The 24,821-nt window shown below is 34.2% G+C and overlaps 1 protein-coding gene across 1 annotated transcript in view; it reads left to right on the top strand.

Moving 5' to 3' along the window:
- Positions 1 to 24,821, top strand: part of WDR27 (WD repeat domain 27) — a 302,935-nt gene that overhangs the window by 45,486 nt on the left and 232,628 nt on the right. Inside the window, exons 13-18 of the mRNA XM_044675486.1 lie at positions 3,254 to 3,332; positions 6,932 to 7,009; positions 11,818 to 11,915; positions 16,386 to 16,475; positions 22,428 to 22,549; positions 24,618 to 24,751. Of these exons, the coding sequence (XP_044531421.1) occupies positions 3,254 to 3,332; positions 6,932 to 7,009; positions 11,818 to 11,915; positions 16,386 to 16,475; positions 22,428 to 22,549; positions 24,618 to 24,751 (601 nt within the window). The remainder of the gene's footprint in view (positions 1 to 3,253; positions 3,333 to 6,931; positions 7,010 to 11,817; positions 11,916 to 16,385; positions 16,476 to 22,427; positions 22,550 to 24,617; positions 24,752 to 24,821) is intronic.

Genomic DNA, 24,821 nt, shown 5'->3' with positions numbered 1-24,821 from the left:
GGGGCGGTTGCTCAGCCCGCGATTTAGTGAGAGCCCTTTAGAGCATGGAAATGCCTCGATTCCACGTACCTTCCACGCTGTGCCCTGTTGTGGGGTTCCTCCGTTCGTCTGGACTTGTTTTTATGTCCCCTTGAGGAGTTTTGTGTGTTTCGGTCAGGAGAGGTTAAGAGCTGCTTCTTACTCTGCCGCCATCTTAACCCGGAAAACCTGAAATGAGGTTTTTTTGCTGGGAGAGAAAAGTAATATAGGTGACTTGAAAAGAGAAGAAAAAGTGTGGACAGCAAAGGTAGAGGGTTTGATTAAGAATTATCAGGAAAGAATAAGAGTATTGAAGTACAGAAATGAGTGTCTACTTCAGATAGATTAATGTGAATTTATAGTGGACTTAATCTGCAAGGCTAAGTGACTTCTTCCAGTGGTGTTAAGGAGCATACAGATAGAAGCAAAGAAAACAGATAATGGAATAATCTAGTTTTGAAGTTTGGAAAAGGATGTGCCACCAGGATTAGACAAGTAAACAAAAGACTTAAGGGGGTAGAGGATTGTTTAAACTTGAGCTGGCTAATTTTCTATAAGATATTGAAAGTGAGGGGAAAGTGAGGCTAGAGCAAGGATGATGGCCCGGAAAAGCAAAAAGATCATGGAATGAAGTGGAATTTGTAGTGAGGATGGAGAACATGTTTTGGAAGGCTGAGGTACAAAAAGAGCTGCCTTTTAACTCTTTTGTTATTTTTTAAAAGTTTTTAATTGGGCCTTGTGATTTTTATTAAGATGGACAGTTTATGTTTAATTTCTTTGAATGGGCCTTTAATTCTCATATGGATGTTTTAGGATATCTTTCTCATTTTCTTACAAAAATCTCCATTATTTTTAGTTCTTTAGCTGATTCAGTTGCTCTAGAGCTATGATGCCAAACTTTGGCACGAAGAGAACTCTCTGTGGGTATGTACAAGCCCCTGACTTGGCCAGCTTGCATCCCAGCCCCACCCCAGCCCCACAGTCTGGGGTGGGGGTGGGGCATGGCCCGGGTCCCCAAAAAGTTTCAAAAGGTTTGCCATCACTGTCTAGACTATTTAAAAGTAATATTGACGTTTTTGTAATTTTGCAACTTTTAGATTTAGGCTATTTAAGTTAAATTTCGGTTATTTTATTTTCTATTTCCTAAAATTTCTGTTTTCATGTGTGTGTGTGTGTGTGTGTGTGTGTGTGTGTGTGTGTGTGTGTGTGTGTTAACTCTACAGCTTGGATTTGTCCCTAGTTTAAATCCATAGCCCATTATTCTCCAGTTTTGAATCATAAAATATCATCAGTTGGAATCTGAGAAGAATATAATTTGCAGGTGGCCCAAATTGTTATGAAAAAATGAATGCTGGTTCTAAGCAAGGTGCAGCCAATGTTGACTTGCTTGCATAGAATACATCATTCAATATATGTACGAGCACAGAAGGTGGTGGACTGGCCATGGAAGATCGTCTGAGTACTAACTTGATATCCAGGAGACACTGAAAGACCTAGAAAAACGGCTTCAAAACAAAATAAAATCATATAATATGAAAACATGTGGAGGAGTTTGGATCTTGTACCTCTTGAGAGAACATCCATACTAATTAAATCATGGGCTCATGAAGATACATGATTAATCCTTTATTTCTATTAACTAGATGTGAAAAAGTTACATATACCAAATATTAAACAAAATTTAGTTACTTCATTAATAGATGTGTGAATATTTTGCCAAAACATTGGATTATATGATTATTAATAAGCATTCATTTTATATGTTGTTAGTTATGAAACATCAAATTATGTTTCTGATATTTGTGTTTTTAGTGTTGTGATAGGTTTAGTTTTTCTGATAAACCAAAATGGGTCAAATTTTTTATTGTTAGATTCTTTAGTAGATATACTGTTTCTATGTGCAAATAATCTATGATAAGATTTGATACATTAGAGCTTCTTTAACTGTTATTGTTTGGAGTTTGTGATATCTTTGCATTTTCATCTATTCATGGTGTTTGGATTGCAACTTAGAGATGCAAACATTTCAATTTTTCCCCATATGGGACATCTTATTTGTAAAATAATATACTATGTGATGTACTGTATTTTCATGTAAATTACAGTGTTTATAGGCCTTAGAAAAAATGCTTATATAATAGTACTCATGTAAATTCTGAATTTTATTACATAGATAGTACTTTCTCTGTAGCCAGCTGGTGGTTGAATTTCCAGGCACTCTTGTGATTGTTAAAATATGTATTGGTAAGGACTTTTTTGTTTTGAAAAAGCTCATTTGGAAAACAAATGAATGTACTTGACTTAGTCATGCCATGAACCACAAAAATTGTATCCATATCTTTACAAAAACACAGTTTGAATGCATTATGAGTGAAAAATGTAACTAATAAAGTGAAAATGTAATGTATTTTATTGCTGAAATCAGTTATACAAAGCCTTTTGCCATAGTATTTGCTTTTAACTTTCATAAATTAACTGCGAGTTTTCTTGTAAAGACATTCTTAGATTTATTACCAAAAAAGTAATTTTTATTTTAAAAAAATTTTTATTCATGACTATTGTTTTTGCATACATATTTCTTGATAATGTTCCTGCCCTTGAAACATTCTCCTTATCAACCCCTCAACTAATTTAATACCCCTCCACCCCAAAAGCCTAAACAAACCAAACCAAAAAAAGTGAACCCATTTGACATAGAATTGGCTTTTCTTCTGAAAATTATTCATATCATTTGACCAATTAATGGTCTTATATATTTGTGTCAATTCCTTATATAGCCTGAATTTGTTGCCATTTGATTGTTTCAGTCAGACCTCTTTTTTCATGATTTCTTCAGTGTTTTCATGGCAAAGATCCTAGAGTGGTTTGCTATTTCCTTCTCTGATACACTTTATAGACAAGAAAACTAAGGCAGATAGGGCTAAGTGACTTTGCCTAAGGTCAGATAGCTAGTACGTGTTTGAGGCCATATTTGAACTCAGTTCTTCTTGATTCTAGGCCTGGCACTCTATCCATTGTACATCCTAGCTGATCATATATTCTGAATATTATACTGTTGTCAGATGTAAGAATAGCTATAGACAATGGACCTTTGATTTCATCAGAGACTTTTGTTAAAAGGATTTCCCCCTCCCATTTGGCAGTTTTTCTTATTCTAACTACACTATTTCATTTTCATAATGAGATTATAATGTACCAAGTATTCAACTGATCCTTTTCAATTATTTTAATATAGGTATGAGGAATAATATAAAGGACCAACCACTGGTTTTCCACAATAAAGTTATATCATCTGGCTATGCATCTGCACCACAGTGAGTAGGAATTCTTAGTCAATTCACTGAAATATAAAATAATAATAAGAGAGACAATGTAAAATGGTGAAAAGAGGGCTGATCCTGGTTTGAAATTTTGCCAGAGATAACTTGTTTCTTTGTGTGACAATAGACCCGAAACAGTATTAAATTTTTAAAAAATTTTAATAACAAATGTTCACATGAGTTTTCTGAAGTTATATAATCCAAATAGTCTTCATCTCTTCTTCTCTCCTCCTGGAGCTGGCAAGCAATTCAGTCTGGGTTATACATGTATTATCACACAAACCATGTTTCTGTATTATTTTTTGTAAGTGAATAATCTTATAAGACCAAAAGAAAAAGGCAAAATCCTAAAAAATATACCCAAATAAACAAGCGATAAATCATAGGTTTCCATCTGTATTCCGACTCCAACAATTCTTTCTCTGGAGGTAGACACCATTCTTTTTCATAAGTCCCTCAGAATTGTTTTGGATCATTGTATTGCTGTTAGTAGCAAAGTCTATCATATTTGATCATTCTACAATATTTCTGTTACCGTGTACAATGTTCTCCTGATTCTGCTTATTTCACCCTGCATCAGTTCATGTAGGTCTAGTTTTTTCTGAAATCATCCTGTTCATTATTCTTTATAGCACAATAGTATTCCATCACCATCATATATCATAATTTTTTCAGCCATTCCCCCAATTGAGAGACATGCCTTTAGTTTCTAATTCTTTACTACCACAAAGATAGTAGCTATAAATATTTTTGTACAAACAGATCTTTTCCCATTTTTTTTTTATTTCTTGGGAATGCAGACCTAGTAGTGGTATTGTTGGATCAAACGGTATGCATTCTTTTAGTCCTTCGGGCATAATTCCAAATTGCCCCCCCCCAGAATGGTTGGATGAGTTCACAACTCCATCAACAATATATTAGTGTCCCAATTTTGCCACAGCCCTTCCAACATTCATCATTTTCTTTTACTGCCATATTGGCCAATCTGATAGGTGTGAGTCTCCTTTGGATTGTATGAGTCAGTAACACAATTCAAAATTCTAGAACTCTAGACAAACTTTTGTAAATTCTCTCTTTTTCTAGAGATATCTTTGGTTAGAATGTTAGCTTCTCAGGGCAAAGACTATATAATTTTTGTCTTTCTGTATCTGGCACATCGAATGAATGCATAGAGATGCTTCTTGATTGATTAATTCTTATCCTATGATTACTGACTATGTCTTTATTATATATTTCACAGAGGACCCATCTAGCATGATGGAAGCCTTCTTGTTCTTTTATTTTGGAGATATTCATAGAGTAGTTGAGTTATTTATGGCTTCCTTTTCTCATTGTATAAGTAGCTTATCTCCCCCCACCCCAGGTACATTTGCCCTTAATAATAGCTTTTTTCCACTTTTAAAATATGGAATGTCAATACAAAATAATATAAAATATTATATAAATATATCAAATTAAAATAAATATTTTAAATCTCATTTTGCATGTTATATGTGTTTTTGAGCAGCTAAAGTGAATATCTGTATATCAAATCATATTTTATCATTAATATATGATAAGGTTTAAATTTATATAAAATATGTTATGTTATGTTATGTTATATTATGCTATATAATATATAAATTAAACCCTTATCGTATGTCTTAGAAGTAATATTAAGTACTGGTTTCAAGGCAGAAGACCAGTAAGAGTCAGGTAATTGAAGTTAAGTAACTTGCCTAGTGTCACACAACTAGGAAGTGTCTGAGGCCAGATCTGAATCCAGGACCTCTCATCTCCAGGCCTGGTGCTCCATCCACTGAGCCACCTAGCTGCCCTCTATATTAATCTTCAGAGATGTGCTTACAAAAGAAAAGTTTTGATTCTAACATGATAGGTAAAAATTAGATTTTGCATCTTGGAATAAGACTTGACCTGTGATCTCCTCTGTATAAATAATAATATTAGGTGAGCAATGCAAGGTGCAAGGAATGCTAAAGAGACTCTTGTTTATGAAAATAAACTATTTATTTAAATATATATAAAAGAAAAAGGATTTCTAATTCTAAGGGATTCTAACTCCACCCAAATAAACTGCCAGGTCCCGCAAGGAACCGCTTCTCCTGTGGTTCACAGGCTATGATAATCCTCCCTGATCTAACTAACCAAATTTATACTATTCTAAATAAACTAACCACTTTAACTCCTAACTTTGCTTTTAAGTTATAAAGATAACCAAGGCCAGCTGGTTGAGTCTACACAAGAATCAGGTTAGAACTCTGAGCCTTAACAGACTCAGAGTCCAAACCAAAAACCAGGTTTCGTTTGGTCTTTTCACAGCTTAACCACTCTATACAGTAACAGATAAATGAATAGTGTTTCCCAAGTTGGAAAAGAAAACACTCCACTGCTTCAAGTCTTTCCCTGAGACTGAGATAGAGAGAGGCAAAGATGTTACCTTCTCTAGCCCTGAGAGAGAAAGAAGCTGTGGCTCTGTTGACTGCCAGAAGCCACTCCTGGAATGCCACACCCAGCCAGTGAAACTGTCATAGAATAAGGGTTATAACTGCCACCAGTTGAAATTAACACTCTCTCTCAGCTCTCCTTGAAACTCTAATTTTTTCTCAAGCAGCTTCTCTACTTCTTATCTCTAAACTAATAAAATGATACTTATTTTCTAATATCATCCTTATACCTTGGCATAGGGAACTGCAAATGAATAAGCTTCCTCTATTCTGTATTACTGAGAGGTTAACTAACTTGCCCAAAGCCACACAGCTAGTTTGTCTAAGAGGCAGGACCCATATCCAGGTCTTCCTGGTTTTAAGGCCGGCCTTTCTAGGTTTACTTCCTTTGATAATAGATTCTTTTCTCTTATTGTTTTGCATAATCTCTACAAATCAAAAAGATAATTCCTTTTTACTTTGGAATGGCTGTTATTTTCTTGGCACTTTCCTAAAGTAAGTCAGAATATTCTTGCAAAAAGTGCCGTGAAGGAGGCAATATATCAAAAGTGATGGCTGGTCTTGGAGCCAAGATAAGACCTGAGTCCAAGGCCTATCTCTTGCACACATCATCTCTGTGGTCTTGGACAAGCGTTTGAGCCCTTGGGTGCTCTAGATATGTCTAAGGTTTGAAGTCACAAAGAAGGGGCTGGCTTGAATTTTTAGAAGGGGTTGACTCATTTGATGAAGTCCTTATCTCTTTCTGAAAATTGCAGTAAACCAGAGTTTTTGCAAAGGGGTAGGTAAAAAATTGAAATGTTGAATCAGTAATGAACTAGAAGTTATGGTGACTAGATGTGCTACTTTAAGTTGGTGTAAATTTAATTCATTAAAACAGTTATTAGGCACTTGCTTTGTATAAGACATGGTGAGCAAGAACTGACACAAAGACAAAAGCAAAATGTAGTTTTGGGCTCCAAGTATCATGTTCTCCTGGAAAGAATTTTAACTTATAATCTTACATTAGAAGCAACTCAAAGTTTTTGCTAAGTTAATAAGAAGTATTGAAATGCATGTACCAAATGGACATGATTTTTCTCAGTGTTGTAGTAAAATGTATATACAATCCATGTTTTTAAAAGTAACATTTGAGAGTATTCTTTCCAACAGAGGGACCATGTTTTCACCAAAGACCAACATAAAGACAAATGGTGAAAGATCCTCAGGATCTAAGACCCATTTTAAATGGTAAGTAATCCAGTTTATATCATTAAAAATCTTACATTTGAAGTATGAAACTTCTAAAATATGCTTTATTTTATTGTCTTCAAGATTTTATTTCATAGAAAGTTCTATTTCCTGATACAGCATATGCTAACCTACTATTTTGTAGAAATTTCAGATTTTTCACTGGTACAAAGGTTTAAAAATTTTTTTTTTCTGAAATTCAGATATTATGTTTGTGGTTAGTGCATTAGGAAGTATAGACAATTATGTGTCTAGAAATACAATTCAAAATATTTTATCACAAAATTCATAATAAAATTTTAAGTGATTATTGATCATAAAACATTAAACATGTACCATGCCAAATAATATTTTTGAGTATTAATTTATTAATTCATCATATTAAAAGAGCACTTCACTTTTAGTGTAGTGAAAAGGAAATTGGCGAAGGGGTCAGGAGATATAGTTTATGGCTCCTTATATCAAATTACATATGAAATATAACCAGTTTTTTCTTTCTTGTATATTTTGTATCCATTTTCTTCTTTCTGTTCCCATTGCCATTACTCAAGCACATCTGTCTGGATCACTGAAACAATTAAAAAAACATATTTTGTTATTTTCCTTTTCCTCCTGTTCAACTGCATTTGACTTAATTTGAAAGCATTTATATGGTTCTACCTAGTTTAGGCCCTCATTATGTCTTGTCTGTATTATGACTTAATAATGAAAATACATTTAATAAGAAGTTACTATGTGCTTACTATATGAACATTGTAATAGTCTCCAAATGAGTCTCCTTGCTACCAGCTTCTTTCCTCTCTAAGCCATCTTGCTCACAGTTGCCAGATTGATATTTCCAAGACATAGATCTAATTGTTACCTTATCCATCCAAAAGCTTTTGTTCTCTATTTCCTTCAGGATAAAATACTGGCATTTAGAACCCTTTACAGTCTGGCTCCTATGCATCTTTTCTAATGTCATTTTGTATTACTTCCTTCATTAATTGTTTATTTGATTTTCAAACTGGGTGACTTATAAGCAACTCAAACTTAGCACATTCAAAATTGAGCTAATTTTCTCTGGCCCAAAATCTGCCCCTTTTCCTAATTTCCCTAAATTTCCCAATTTATATTGAGAGCACCAACCTTCAGACACTCAAGTTTGCAATCCTTTAGTGATTCTCAACTCCTCAGTCTTGCTCACCCCACATATCCAATTACTTGCCAAATCTTAAGGACTCTGCCTCCACATCTTTTGTATCTGTCCTCTTCTTTCCACTTCATGGCCACTACTCTAGATCAAGCTCCAGTTACCTCTCACTTGGGCTATTTCAGTAGCCTCTTAATCATTCTCCTTATCTCATTTCTCCTCTTGGATACGTCCTACAATCCATCTGCCAAAGTTTTAAAGTGTAAGCCTGACCACATCACTGTGTTGCTCAATATACTCTTGTACTTCCCTGTTGACTCAGGACTCAAATACAAGATTGGCTATTTTGCATTTAAAGTCCTTCACAATCTGGTGCCAATCTACCTTTCCAGATACATTGTTCTTAGTCTAGTTAAACTAGTCTTCTTTCTGTTTCTTGTATATGTTATTCCATCACTGGTCTCCATTTCTTTGCACAGATGAAGGGTTAAAGTAAAATTTTAATAAATCTACCCCGTTTTTCTTATAGGTCTCACATTTTCCTGCATAAACTGAGAGTACTTTGGACTTTGGCCAGAGTTGTCAGTAGCTTCCCAAGGTCTGTAACCATCTGGAAATAAACATACTTCTGTGAGATTAACCCTAGTCTCTCAGAATGTGTTGTCTTCAAGACTGTTGATTGAAATTTTGAGACATACTTTGCTTAATTGCTTCTTGGAACTTGAGACCTTGGCCAGGTTGCTGTGACCCTGGGAACAGTTATGCAAACTACAGTTGGCAAAAAGCCTTCTTTGTTTGAGGCCAATAAGAATCCACTTCTGGAAAGTGGACTTCGAAGTCTCACCCAAGGAGAGGATACTCTGCCTGGGGCTTTCCTGAATGGGACCCTGAAAAGCTGTATATGGGACTTCCCAGCTGTTTTTCAGGTGTTGGAGTTTTTCTCCCCATTTGGTGTTATCTTGTGTTTTCTAGCTCTCTCTTGTTATTGCTGGTGTTGCTCTTATCTATATATTCCTTTGTGTTTTCTGTTGTAAGCTGAATTGATGGATCTTTGAATAATGATAATAAACCTATTTCTTTTTACTTTCTATTTAAAAATACTGGGGAGAAATGTATCTTATTGTAGAAGCAGATCTTGAAGCACCAAGAGTTAAGCAGCTGCATAAGTTATCCCTTAGCATTACAATAAACCATCTTTCATGCCTTGAAGATATTCTTTTTTCACCTCCTTTTTATAGTCCTCAAACTCTTTCAAAATGCACTTCCAAACTATTCTCTTTTGATATGAACACTTTTGTGATTTTCTTAGTGCTTACTTCCACAAATCTTGTCAATCAATGTTAATATTTTATTTATATATCTGGCACAAAACATATCATTTATATATATGCATATACATATATATTTCCATGTACTTATGTATACATGCTGTCTTCCCTAATAAACTGTAAGTGCTTTGAGGGCAGGAACTGCTTCATTTTTGTCTTTGTGTCCTCTGTATACATGTTTTCTGATTGAGGAACACAGTCTCCATTCTGGCCAGGCTGTTCTGATAGTTCTTCCCAGGACTTAATATTTTACCTCTTGACTTCTGCCTTCATACTGCTGATTTCCCATTTGGGGAATGTATTCCCTCCTCCTCATCACCTCTTGAAATCTTTTGCTTTCTTTCCTCCAGATATAATGTCAATTCTATCATGATTTCTCTAGTTGTGACTTTTCTTTTCTTTAATTTTTTTCATAAATGCTTTAAGTAACTTTGTGCAGAATTCATTATTTTCTGTTCATTCATCTTTGTATATGTCAAAATTCTCCAGTAAAGTGCAAGCTCTTTGAGGACATTTATTTATATATTTTTGTTCTTAACACCCAGCCTACTACCATGCAAATAGTAGATGTTTAATAAATAATAGGTATATTGATTTATTAATAAATAATAAAATAGTCTGAATTGAATTTGATTACTGAAGGATTTTTATTCTAGAAATTATATGCTTAGGTTTGAGTATTATGGAGATTAATTTGACTCAGAGTCTTCTACCTTCAAGAAGAGAATGAAGCATTTTCTCAAACATTTTGTTGAAATGGTATCAAGGAATACAAACAATTTGAGAGTACTGATTGTTTTGTTTTAATCTTTGTGTAATATTGGCTCTTGAATTACTTGCTTTACCAGTATAATAGCAGTGTCAATGAAAGAAATTATGTTAGGGCATGACCTTTTTAAAATCATGTTGACTTTTTGGGATTATCATTTCTTTTACTTAAGGCTAAGAAACTATCCTTTTGGTGATACATTCAAAATATTTTTCAGAAATTTAAATCAAACTCACTGGCCTAAAGTTTATAGATTCTGTTCTTCATGCTTCCTCTTCTTTTTACATTAGGATAAAATTTGAATCTCTATAGCTATACAGGTCATGTCAGGTTTTCTAATATTCTAGGTAGGACATTGTTTGAGATTAGTTATTTGAATCCATCAGAAGTCACTAAGAATTGAAGTTTACTCATGTAAGAAATGTCAGCTCATAGCTCCAACTAATTCTGCAGTCTCTAAAATCTTGTGGTATTCCTTCACTGGTCCATGCTGAGTGTTAATCACAATTGGACACATTGTTTTATGGGGCTTATAGGACCTATTCTTTGCAGGGCACATTGCTCTTCTGGCTGGCTGTAGCCTCTAGCTTGTGACTCAGTTAAAATTTCTAACTAGAGCATTTTTAGTTTTTTTTTTTTTTTTTTTTTTTTTTTAGAAAAGCACTAAATCCAATTCCACTATGACCAGTGGAAAACCTCAGTTTTGTTTGGAATATCAACTTTGAGGTCTGACATCTTTCAAGCAAGATTTCTATACCAAAAGCCATACTTTTTCTCCGTGAACTCTCTATAGCCCCACCCAGGTTAAGGTTCAGAAAGCAAAGTCCTTGAGTTCTCCTTCTATGCTTTTTGTAAGTACATGTACTTTTCCCATGGGGTACCATTGCTGATGTGGGGATAAGAAGGAGAGAGACATCTCCCTATCCCATTGCACACTGTAAAGGGTTTAAGTCATCCAAATCTGAGTCTTTCCTCCAGAGTTGACTCTCCAGCTCACTTCGCAACTTGACTTTCTTCTAGATTGTCTCAAGTGGGAAAAATTTGCTTATTATATAGGACATAAGTGGCATGCCTGAATCTCTGAGCCAGTCATTAGAATTTCCCTTGCCTTAATATAATTACCAATACTTTATAATTCCATCAAATTGACTAAAGGAATTAGCAACTAAAAATAACCATACTCCATTATTCTGTTAAGGAAACTCCTTCACATTCTTTTGCCAAGAGTTTTAGGAAAACTTCTCATTTTGACCAAGGTTTACTTATCTTCTTTATACTAGGAGTTATTAAACAGTAAATAATAGTTATTCTTTAGGGTCACTGAGAACCAAGAAAAAACATAAGTCAGTATCTTCATAAATTTGTGTAAAGAAGGGTAATTTTAATATTCTTATACTAATTGTTTTCATGTTGTTGAAAGTTATGTAGATTTTAAATGAAAACATATTTTAAGATTTATATTATAGTTTTTGTTTCATATTGAGTCTATGGAGAAATTAAATACTAGTTTCTTCTTTATATCCTCATTTGATGTTTTTTTTTTTTATGTCTGACTCATTGTTTCTATTATTACATAAAGTAAAGAATATCCCTTGGAGAGTCCACTGCCAATCAACCTTAGCAGGCAGATATCTATAGCCCATAAACCAACTGCTGTATGCTGCCTTCAGTATTCAGGTATGTATAATTTAAAAAATTTAGATTTTATTTTGTTTTAGTAATAATATTATTTGATGCAAATCCACATATAAAAATATACAGTTAAGATTTACAACTAGGAGATACATTTAAGCTCTGATACATTATTTGAACAATTAAATACTCAGCATTCAAATGGATCTATAATCTCATTGATTTGCAACCCTTTCTCCCAGTGTTGCAAATCACATGACTTTCTCTCCTGTTTGGGGTGAGTTCCAGACAATTTGCTATAAGGTCCTTCTTGCTTTCTTTTCCCTGATACTGATAGAATACCAGCATTCTGATCATCCACTTGCCATCCCATGCTTTAATCACATGACCAGTCCATATTCCTTAACATGATGAGATCTTTGAGTCTTTTTCTTCTTTGAAATTTCTTATTGGTATAGATTGAATCCTCCTTTCACCCATCATGCATCTCCCTATTGCCCTCTAGGTGTTATTCATTTTCAGTTCTTTTGAGTCTATTGTTTTTCATGTCTTGCCACCAAACTTTAACAGTAGAATACTGGCATTAAATGGGTATTAAATTAGACCTTTTTTTTTCTGAAGAAGCTTAGGATCATTAAAGAACTTTGCAATTCTGAAGGTAGCCTAGGCAGATTTAATTTTATTTCATTTTGGACCCAAATTAGAATCTATTTGTATTGACTATATCAGATACACATACACAAATGCATATATATACATATGTGCATGTATACATACAATACACATATATATGCATTTATAAATGTATATAAACGTTATAAACTTATAAACATATGCATATATATTACCCATGCATATACAATGCAGATATATGTGTATATGTGTACATATATATGCATATATTCATAGATGCACATTTATATAGACACATATTAATGGACAAACTCTATAGTTGCCCACCCAACTTTATGTCCTTATCTAGGCAATAAGTATTCGTTGTCTATTTGGTCTTTTCTAAATAGATATTCAGGTCAAAGTGTTCTGGGTAGTCCTAGATGTCTTCTAGATAACTGTGGGATGTTCCAAGGACCTGATGTTTCCAGCTCAGTGTCATCAACAGGTGATTAGATTAAAACAAAACCCTAATTTTCACTTGGATGCTTATAATTAGAGCCTTTGGTAGCTAGGTAAACCATTTCTTAAGTGCCTTCTAAGTGCCTATCACTGTGCTAAGCCCAGAGATTATAAGTACAAGCACACAAGCTAGTCCCTCCTTTTATGTACCTATATTGTAATGGTGACAGATGCCATTTAAAGGAAATCGCAAAGGAAATGGGGCAAAGTAGGTGATGAGGAGGTAGACAAGTCTGAAAAGTTGGGAAGCCAGCACTAAAATGAGCTTGATTGGGACGCCTCCAAAAACAGTGATCTGGGCTCTAGAGAGTCACCAGTTAGGAGAGTCTAATTTCCTTAATTTGTAGATGAGGAAACTGAGGCTACAAAGAGTGAAGTGTGACTTGTTCTAGGTCATACAGCTGATTGTTGTCAGAGCCAGACCTTGAACCCAAGTGGTCTGACTTTTGGCCTAGTGTTCTTTGCACCACTAACTGCTCTCTGATCCACCTGACAAGTTCAGTATTCTCTCTGTCCTTTGAAGGTGCCATACTGTCCGGGTCCAGCCGGACACAACCGAGGGGTCCGGGGAAAACGGCAACCTAATTACCCATAGGGGAATAAGAGGGGAGACCTTGAGCGCAAGACAGACAGAGTTGTGTTGGTGGAAGCAAGGCTCGTTTATTGTAGATCTATGACAAGAATATATACGCTGAGGGCAGAAGGGGGTCGGCTGATACTAAGGGGGAAAGGAACGCGGAAAGGGAGCATAGAAAATCTCTGGTGGCGTCTTACTGTCTCCAAGCATGGCTGGGCCTATGATCAATATCTTATCTTAGAAGAGTGAATGATATCTATTCTTAGAAGAGTGACTATCTTTTCTTAAAGTCTTGGTCCCTAACACGATACCATGTGAAAGCCATATTAATTCTCATAATTATGTTGCTATTATACACATACACATATAATATGGAGTAATATATACATGAATATATTCATGCAGAATTTTATCCAATAAGAACTTGCACTAGAAATAGTCATATTTCCTTTCCTTACCCAATAATATCACACTGAACCTTGAATCTTATTCCTTAGGATTTGGCTTTCTTAAAAAGTGATTCTCAAAATTATTATTTTTATTGGTGTTACTGGAAACAGAAGTCTTGGGAGGTTGTTTTATCCACTGACCACAAGATATGGAAAACTTTGAACATGATGGTTAACAAAAAACATTCCACATGCTTAGATAATTTGATAGCCATCTACTTCTAGACCTGTTCTGCAATCCCAGACTTGAAACTAACAAAATGTAGGTGCTATGGACTCATGATTCTTTCTTACATATATTTTTTTTAATTGTGAGAATAAACTGATCATGAGGGAAAGATGCTATGGTCACAGGACTCAGGCAAATAAGGCTACCCAATTTCTGCTAGAAGCTTTAATTAGTTAGTTGCCTTAGTCTAATTAGCTTAATTAATTTAGTTGGCTAGATTGAAGAAAATTGATGATTGGTAGTCTGAAATTTAATTTTAATTCAGCAGAAGTTTTTTTTTGGGGGGGGGTGTGAATTCTCACATCTTATTTTTGCTGAAGTAATTTCCTGCTGATTTGAAAGTACTTACCCCTTGCCAATAGCCATTATGCAAATATGTTCCCCAGAGGTATTTTATACTTTACTCCCTCTTGAGATCTCTTTATCGTCTCTGATAATCTGTTAAGGACAGTTTAGTTGATAAGGAAATAACCGGACACTGGAGATCTTTCTGTTAGCTCATAGCTGCTTCTCTGCTCTCTCTTGTAGCGTGGAGTTTATTATATATACTTCAAGACTCATTTCACACAAAAGAACCCCCTGAAACTTCACGTTTGTGCAGAAACACAAATTATATCATATCAAAGCACAATAAAGTTATAGTTTTACAAATAATTTTCGTATGAAGATAATGCCAGGTGAGAAAAAGTCTCAAGGTTAAAAATGAGCCTCACTTTATCTAAAAGTTATTTTGCCTCAGCTTGCCACTAGGTGACCTTGGGATGCCTGGAGCAGTTAGAGAGATATACCCACAGCTGCAGCTTTTCTCTGCTGAGTGAAAAAAGGCTATTAACTCATTAAGTGCTGGTTTACTAAGAATTTAAAGTTTTCCTAGAAGGCTATAATGTTTTTCAATAAGAAAAGATGTGGATCATAAAAGGGTTCAAAAGAGGAGTCTCAGATTTTCATCTATTTAATACTTTGTTTCTCTTATTGACCTCTCACAACTCCTAGCAGCAGATTCTTCTCTTTGTCCCCATATATGTTGATTTTAATTGTCATTATTGAGATGTAGTTTTTGAAAAATGTGAAATAAACTTCTAATTCAGTTTCTCTGTAGCACACTTACCTATCCAGAAATGAGAGTTGGATCCTGTTCTTAAAACTATTTGCATTCACTTTAGACCATATGTTGGCAAGACTGTTATATTCCTTTTCCCAATCCTTATCTTCAAAGAAAGTTATTTAACCATTGTTATATTTAAAATGTTTATAGTCAAAGTTAATAAGCATTTTAAAGTATTTGCCATGAGCCAAGCACCGTGGTGAACACAAGAAAGACAAAGACGAGCAGAAAGATAACCTCTCCCCTAAAGGTACTTACATTCTAGTTAGGGAAGATAACACATAAAAAAGTGAAAACTCGGTTGTGGGCTGATAAAGTCCATAGAGTCAGGAGTGGAGCATAAAGAAGAATGAAAACAAAAGACTAGCTTGGGAGCTTTTTCTTTAAATGGGATTTTCTAGCAAGAACCAGCCAATTAGAGGAAAGGGACACAGAGGCAAAACACATTTCCAACTTAAGAAGGCCAAGGATGAAATTAACCTCTGGACTGAGGAGACTGCTGAGGCATTGTAGAAAAAGTTAAGAGTCCTTTCCTCCCACTCATCCTCAAAAACAATGAGTACACTTTTATTTTAAAATTAGTTTTATCCAAAGCCTTTTCCCTCCCCTGAAGACTTGGGCTATGCAATATATTTTCAGAAAAGAGGCATATTTTGTATGTAATTAGTTAACATTAAGCTTTTAAAAATCACATTTGGTAAGCATTTTTTGTGTGAATTGAAAAACTTGATCAATACTTGTGATCCTTAGTTTTGAATATTAAGAGGCTGAGTATTTTGTAAGGATATGTTGCACTAAGTTTATCTGATAGGGAATTGGGCAAATTTATTTGCTCAGCAAAAAAAGTTACCTTTTTTACTTTTTTTTTTTAGAATTTTAGGTCATCACTATTTGAAATGTTTTATATTCTTAATAAGTAAAAATGATCCTAGTAAGTGAATTTTAAATTGAAATTGTCAATTTCATAATGGACACTGGTTATATTGCATCAGATGTGACTTGAAATTTTTTTTTAAAATAGGAAATGGACACCAATTGGCTTGTGGTTTAGCTGACCATTCATTGCTAGTTTTCAATTCCAGTCTTACTGGAGTACCAACAGTTTTTCAAGGTAAATGTCTCTTAATTCTATATTTTATGAATTTAAGTATATGTTTCAGTTCAGTTTTAGATATTAATTTGTAAGTACCATATTTATTCCCCTCTGAAAATGGTGCTTGAGCTGGTGAGTGGAACAATGAGGTTCACTGTCAAACATAGTCATTTTGGGTTAACATTTTGTAATGTGAAACTCTAAATTGTGAAGCTGTTTAGTCCAGTAAGCTGGCTTGGCATATATTGAATATATTTTTTTCCAGTTAAAAATATATCTTTCTTGTGTAGAATGTTATAGTTAACCATGGTAGACATGTTTATTTATAACTGAAAGGACAAACATTCAGCATTAAATGTATATGTCTAGTTATTCTGACAACTTTAAAGCATTTTAAAGAAAAATTTCATATCAAATAAAATAATAAAAGCACTCTTTTTTATCATTTCCTAAATAAAACAATTGACATTTTTTCAATTAGTATAAAGGTATTTCAAAATGTATTTTTTATAGAATTTTATTTAATGTAACATTTTATTTTTATTCAAATAATTTAAAAATCATTATTGAAAGGACATAAAAACAGCTAGATGATACAATGGATAGACAGTAAGGTTTGGAATCAGGAAGATCTAAGTTCTGATCTGTCCTCAGGCAAGAACATTAAATTACTCCTATTTTGTGACTTCGTAATACACAAATTATAGTCTATACCTTGTTACTCAATAAGTTCAAACTTCAGTGGCTTACTGTTGTCACTATTTCATTATAGAGAAATGGAATATAAGTTAGGATTTTCTTTACACCTTGGAGTTAACATTATGAAAGCCATCTGATCTTTAAACACAAAAAGACTTTAAGGAACTGTGACTTTCATGGGTTCTCTAGTCTTGGGACTACTTTTCCATGTATGTAGTAATGACACAGACTTTTGGAGAGATGTTTTTTACTAACTGATCTTATTACACTTCCTTAGCATGTACCCCTTTCTAAAAGAAGCTTGAGTAATTTATGTCAAGTGATGATAGTGAGAGTGAGGACCAAACCAGCAGGGCTTGTGAACTGTCTAGTACCAACAAAGATACTTGCAAACTGTTTAGGACGACCCATGGGTTCTATGGGAAGATAGTTACCCTCTTGGGACCCATCCTTCCAGGGTGAGTTATATTTGGCAGTGGAATTCCTGAGCATGTATCAGCTCCTGAGTATTCAGAGCTTTACACAAAATAAGGACTCAACATATCTTTGTTGAATGAGTCTTTCCTCTCTGTTTTTATATGTTCTTTAAATAAAAGAGTTCCTAATTGTTGCTGAAAAAGCATGTCTGAGGCTTCTTGATTACAGAATGCCACTAAGGTCCCTAGGAACGTTAGAAATAGACCACAAGCCATATGACGTATTCTATGAAAGGGCAGACGTATGCTACTTTACAATTCCTTCAGTTGAAACTCTTTGGATGTTTTTTCTTTGTTTACATTTTTAGCCAACATTTATTAGATGACTAGTGAACACTTTGCTAGGTAGAGTTGGGGAATAAAGATAATTAAAGACAATTTTTAACCCTTGTCGCTCATGGTTAAGTTAGGATGACAAAGCACACATTGTGATAACTTATATTTACATAGGAAGGGAAAATAGTCATTTCATTTAACAGATAAAGTGAGCCACAGAAAATTATATTAAATAACTTACCTAACATTGTTTAGATAATTGGTAGCAAATGAGAAAATTTATTGTCTCAGTATAGGTTCTTTATCTCCTAAGCCAGTGTTCATGCTGTTGGATCATATTCATGAAACAAGAGAAAAGCATAGAAATTTATAACAAGTATTTAGTAGACAAAAGTAATTGAGTATAAATTAAGAAAACAAATATTGTTAAATACTTATCAAATGCCATTTAAATATCTTAAAAACAGTGAAACAATTACAATTTTTATCAAAGAATTCCCCTCATTTATCATATATGTGTGTGTATATATACATATATATTCACAATGACATTTTTGAAAGAGTAACTTAAAAAAATTGCACATGCTTGAATGTTGCAATAAAAAAAACCTCTGTAAATAATGCCAGAGATTCTAGTATTGTTATGAAGAGATGACTTGTTTTCTAAGAAGTTTCATTTCCTATTCCATACTAAATAGCATTTAATTTCTCTTCTATAGTTTCACAGGTCCATGTTGTTGATTGGTTTATTGATTTTACTTAGTTTCATAAAATTATAACTTGAAAATTACACAAGAGGGCAGCAGAAGTATTTGAAATATTTTGAAGTTAGGTTAATTTTAGCTTCAGGCTTTCTGCAGGACTCTTAGAACTCTTTATGCCCTGAATTATGTACTTGATTATAATTCCTTCTTATTTTATTTTTCAATTTTCATTTCCCTCCCAAAGGGTTGATCTGTTATATCAGGACACAAGAATAAACCAAGAAATCTTTTTTAAAAATGTGTTTTCTAGTTTTTGAATTGTCATTTAGTCAGTCAACAAGCTTTTATTAAGCACCACTATTCTAAGTGTTTGGAGACAAAGGCCACTATGCCCAAAACAAACAAAAACCAGTTCCTATTCTCCAGGATCTCATAATCTAATGAGGAAAAGAACATGCGCAAACAACTGTGTAAACAATATATGTGTGTATATTTACATATCATGTATGTATACCTATGTAATAAATGGGAAAATCTAAAAAGGAAGCCACTAAGATTGAGGATGACTGGGAATTGCAGAAACTGGGACTTCATCAGCAACTTGAAGAAAGCCATTTAGATTTTAAATGGGGAAGATAGAAAAGGAATCCTTAGTCAATATTGTTGTGAGGAAGATTAATTTAGTATTAGTGTTGGACCTAGGAGGAAGGGCTGGAGGATTCCAAGATGGAATGAAGGATCAGGAAGTGGGGTTTGGACTCTGAGAGAGACTCCATTAGTGGTTGGGGACATAACTGTTGCTAACCCTAGGAGATCTTGGAGTTAGGGAAAAACTGCACCCAGATTCCCTGGGATCTTGAGAGGTGGAAGCTTTCAGCAGTGGACAAAACCTGCAGAGCTGCACCAAGTGGGGAAGTGGTTTGTGATCTGGTGGACAGAATTGCAAACTCACTTGCCCTACCTGGGTACCTTGGATCACCTGTCCTAGTGGAGTTAGCTCTTGGCATCCGGTGACCATCCTTGGATTTACTGTGAGACCCCAATTGAAAGCCATCCTCAGGCCCTTTAGCTGAGCTGACCAAGCCTGGCTGGAACAAGGTTTGGAGGAGCTTTCCCTGTGACTTCAGTACTGTTTCCTTTGGGCCCTGCCTGGCTTAGGTCAATAGAATAGTATAGTCAAGTCCTTCCCTTGCCCCTGTGGTTTGCTCTTAGGTTTCAAGTGTAGAATCCCTTATCCCATCCTTTATTTAGTTCCCCTTAATTAAACTGTTATAAACTTTTACCTTTTGCCTGCTGGTTCCATGGACCCTGGCCTAGGTGGGCTGAGAGACTGTTGGGCCTAACTGCCATTCTTATTGACAGTAAACCCTGGTCTCCCTATTCTGGTTGGTCCTGTCTCTCCTTCAACCCAGTGTGAACCCACAAACCATTTAGTTACATTTTAATAATAATAGTTAACATCTCTGGTGCCCCACCATTACAATATTATATAGTGATGTTGCAAAGAGTAAAATTTAGCTATTTTAAATTTAACTAACAGAAAAAATAGATTGGAATATATTTTTTAAAGTTTTAAAATTAGCAACTTCTACAGAATAAATATAAAGAAACCAAGGGAATAGGGAATAAACCCCCCCCCAAATAAAAGGCCAAAACACCTTTCAAATTCTGTATTTTATCAAAGAAAAAAGATGAGTATTGTGTCATGAAATCTCTGGATTTGGAAGGCCTTTAGACAGCAAACAATCCATCTGGCTAGGGTCTTTTTCCTAAAAGATCCCAGATAAGTGAAGGTTTCCAAACACAAGGAATCCATTCATATTCTTTCTATTTTTTGATAGCCCTTATTATTCATAACTTAGGCACTGGAAGTGGTGAGTACTCATTACAGCAAAGTGGTTGACCATAAAGTTTATAATAAGTGACTTCGGAGTCATTTATCAATGAGCTATTTGTGTGCAGACAGGTCAGAGCAATAGTCAAAATCAATACCAAATTAGAAAAAAGCAGTAAGATGATAAGGCATTAATATAATTATAACAGCTTTTATCTGACATTTAGGCAAGCTATAAATGGGATATAAATAAAAATTAAGATATTACTTTTGCTTATTGTCTTTTATTATGGAAATTTAACTCTCCCAAGATAGTTGCCACAACAAAGAATGAGAGAGAACCTAAATTGCCTTAGTCAAGGAACATTAGATCTTCCTGCAAATTAGTGTCTTGGAAGCCCAGGGCAGAAGGCTAGCTCATTTACAAAATATCGTAGAGGACTATGGCAAATCATAAACCAATCTTACCGTGAGATGAAATAAAAATGAGTCTGCAGTAATTTTCATGATAGAACTCTCTAAACAATATCCTCTAACATTTATAGAATTAATACAAAAAAAGAAGAAAAAAAGGAGAATAATCAATGATAACAGATTTTTGAGCATTACAGTCAAGATTTGTTTTTATTACTCTCAATGACAGTGGAACCTGCATTTAGACTTATGACATCTCGGTACTGGATGCTGATGAAAAAAAAAAGTGCTACTTAAGATGAAGTCTAGGAGAGTGATTACATATGACTATGCACACACCAAAGAAGTCTGTGCCAAAAATGATCCAATTGCAAAGGGCCCAAGGACTTATTTTTAAAGTATCTCAAATAGAAAAATGCCAAAAGAATGGGGACAAAAAATCAGCTAGTATTATTTTGAAGAGGAGACCTAGAAAACATTAACTTCCACCAATACATATATCTACTCTTTTGCCCTCATGAGATTTTTAGGAGAATGGTCTGATTATAAATTTGAGAGCTTTCTTAAGGAAAACATGCGATGGACTTCACTGTTTTCTATAAGAGAACATACCTTCACAATTATTTTCTAAATCTTCCTTTTTCTTATGAAGTCTTTGCTTTTGAATGACAACACAGATGAAAGCACAATGTTCTTGTTATTGAACTCTTTGTTGTTGAGTATTATTGAGATCTTTAATTTGCCCAAGAATCCAAAATCCTTAGCAATTCTTTCTAGCCAATATCTTTTATGACAATGTGAATGATCAGAAGTAACAGTAGTTATCATGTCTGACAGGTCTTGGTAGATTCTCCATCACATCATGTTCTGGACACATATCTTAGCAAGACAGCAGAGTTCTCTATTGTTATTCTCAGTTCAACCAATAGTAGCCTCAGGAGTCCTGCAATATAGAGTCAACAGGGGTCACCACATTTAAAGCTTATTATGGCCACTGAATTATTACAATTTTATGGCATTTGTGAGCCCATGTCACCATTCTTTGTAAAACAAAAAGCTTTTCTTTTCTCAGGGGATCCATTTCACTCTTCAACCAAAGTTGCCCCATATTGGTTACAAATTCAAATATTTTACACCAGGACCTTGTTTTACAAGACAAGTATGTTCTAAGACTCTTCCCTTAAGATGAAAATCATATGTAATAGTGAACCCCATTATTTAATAATTTAATAAATATTTCTTACTTGTACATACCTAGGCATTTTATGATGGTCAGAATGTATTAAAGGGAATATCCAGAATATAAAGTGAACATCTAGACACAGAAGTGATGTTGATAGAAAAGCCTTTGCAAAATTTTACAAGTTTCACTGTATGGTAATATATTATTCAGGATCATATTATCACTAGTCAATGACCAGAAAATGCCTCTAACTTCATTAATTATCACTAAAGATTTAAATTACTAGTGTGTTATGTAAAAATATTAGGCAAGCTGACTCTTGTTATAATGTCTAGATGTCAAAAATTGTATTGAGAAGTTTTCATGCTGTGTGTTCTATTTAAGGTCATGATGGGGCAGTGAGCTCAGTTGGCTGGAGTCATGACAGGAAATGGTTAGTTTCTGCTTCAGAAGACAGAACATTAAGGATCTGGTCAGTTAGGACTACAGAGTCTACAGTATTTCTGGTAATGAATAATTCATATCTAATATATTCTGTCATTTTCCAAATGATCACTTTCATGACCTTGAAATGCTAGCTATTACAAACACTTCTAAACAGATATGCTGTTTAATTTTCTGTCATTTAAAATCTAGTAGATAAGAATATTAAAAATGAGTCAACTAGGAATAGTTTTGTTTGCATGGATTGAAAATTTGTTGTTTAGTTAAAATGTTTATTCATTGATATTTATGTTTCACATATCCAAGTAGACACATCTATGAATTATTAAGTTATCTGAAATTGACAAAATAGTTGGAACAAGTTGGGAAGGGAGATATTTGTGCTAGAATAGCATAAGTGAATTTCTATCTATATCCAGTACTGTAATACCATTTTATATTTGAGAAAATATTAATAGACAAGAAAAAGCTATATGAGTGAAGTACATCATGATGAAGAAAAGTCAGTTGTTTAGGGTTAATAGTAGGTGACCATATAGAATATAGATGGTGAGATTAGGAAGGAAACAGAGAATGATATGCAAGTTTTCAACAAAAAAAGCCAAATAGTGGGTGAAGTTTTGTGTTCAAAATGAGTATGGGAGTCTTCTTTAAAGGTAATTATAAGAAATTCAGCTAATTTTTTTATGATGTAACAAGTCAGTGAAGGTACCACAGGAGGAATATAACATAAAAAGTAGTGAGAATTTAAAGCTCATTTTAGCATTTACTTTCAGTAGATTGAATGTAAATAGCAGGGAAGGAAGAGAAATAAAGAAGAGTTTTAATTAGTCAAAATTAGATGACTAAAGTATGAATGAGACATAGCCAAAAGTAGATTTTTTTAAAGAAGTGTTTACTATGTTAGAACCTGTAAATTATAGTTATACACAATATGAGGTTAAAATATTTTGTGTTAAATACATGAATAACTTTAGCTTAATGTTATGAAGTATTAGGAGAATTTGAACAAAAAATTGAATTGGTTTTGATGAAACTTATTTCTAACAAGTATTTTACTTCCAAGATATGTTAAAAAAGTTAAAAAAAAAAAAGCAAAATGAAAACATTCTCTTAAGTAGCAGCATTCGGAATTGCATATTTTTTCTCCAAATAAGAATAGTTACTTATAGAAAGTATAGTGGTAAATAAAACATGGGAGTAGTAGAGGGAGAAGGAGGAATGATGGGGTTAGTTGGTAAACTTCCAGGACACAAATAACACAAGGGAATCACCCCCACCCCCACAAATAAAGAACAGAGCTTGGGAATGAGTGGTGACAGCACTGAGAGAATGTCCCTCCAACTCAAGCCAGGGATTAAACTACATAATAGTGGGTCCTTATTGGTTGTGGAGAAGGAAATAAACAGGAAGTTATATAAACTGTTTAATAAAGTTAAGGGAAGGAAGGTGGAAGAGGTTTTGACTAAACTAATAAAGAGGGCATAGCCAACTGTCAGTTAGAATGGCAGGCTTTTCTCTGGCCCTAGCACAAAGAGACAGTCTCTTTGGAATAGGAGTGGCTGGTTTGGAGGCAAGGGGATTTCTCATGCCACTATAGATACTGCTCCAAGCTGAATCCTTGATGTTACAGGTACTGGAACAAATCCTTGGTCAGCTAGTAAATCCACAAACTAAGGTTAAAGGCACTCTGTAATTGGTGACTTGTCCTTCCCTTAGTCTAGGCACTTGCTTGATGTTCTCACCCAAGGTCTCCAAAGTTTCAGGATACAGACAGCTAACAGGATCTCAGCTGCCAAGCTCCTTACTTCAGCTCTTGACAGTTCACCACTCAACCCCCTTCTCCAGCTCCTTCTGCATTCTACACAGAATGTCCATGTCACTCAGCCAAGATCTTGCTTCCTGCTGCCCGTGCATTGCTACATATCTTTTTACTTATCTTTATATCCTACCTTATAAATTTGCCTATAACAAAAGCTATGATAATTTTTACTTAACAAATCATGTTTTTAAATTTAGATGGTTGGCAAGTTGGTAATTAAATAGAATAATCAAATATTTACAATAGAGTTTATTGCTATCATAATGACTGTTTATATTTTAAAAGTAATTCCAACTTTTCCATTTAAGGACAAGGACATGTTATGTAAACCTGTACGAGTCACACAGTTTTATTATATGGATGCTTTTATTTTACTGTCCTCTGGCTCCGAATTTCATCTACTAGAATATTATATTGACACGCACAAAGATGAGATAAAAAGGTAGGCAAAACTATTCTTCATACATTTTGAATATTTGTATTTATCTGTACATTCTTGTGGGGTTGAAGAA

The sequence above is a fragment of the Gracilinanus agilis genome, chromosome 4 (assembly GCF_016433145.1).
Source record: "Gracilinanus agilis isolate LMUSP501 chromosome 4, AgileGrace, whole genome shotgun sequence".
NCBI classification, from domain to species: domain Eukaryota; kingdom Metazoa; phylum Chordata; class Mammalia; order Didelphimorphia; family Didelphidae; genus Gracilinanus; species Gracilinanus agilis.
Note: the sequence above shows the minus strand (reverse complement) of the source record. Positions and strands in the feature narration are given on the sequence as shown.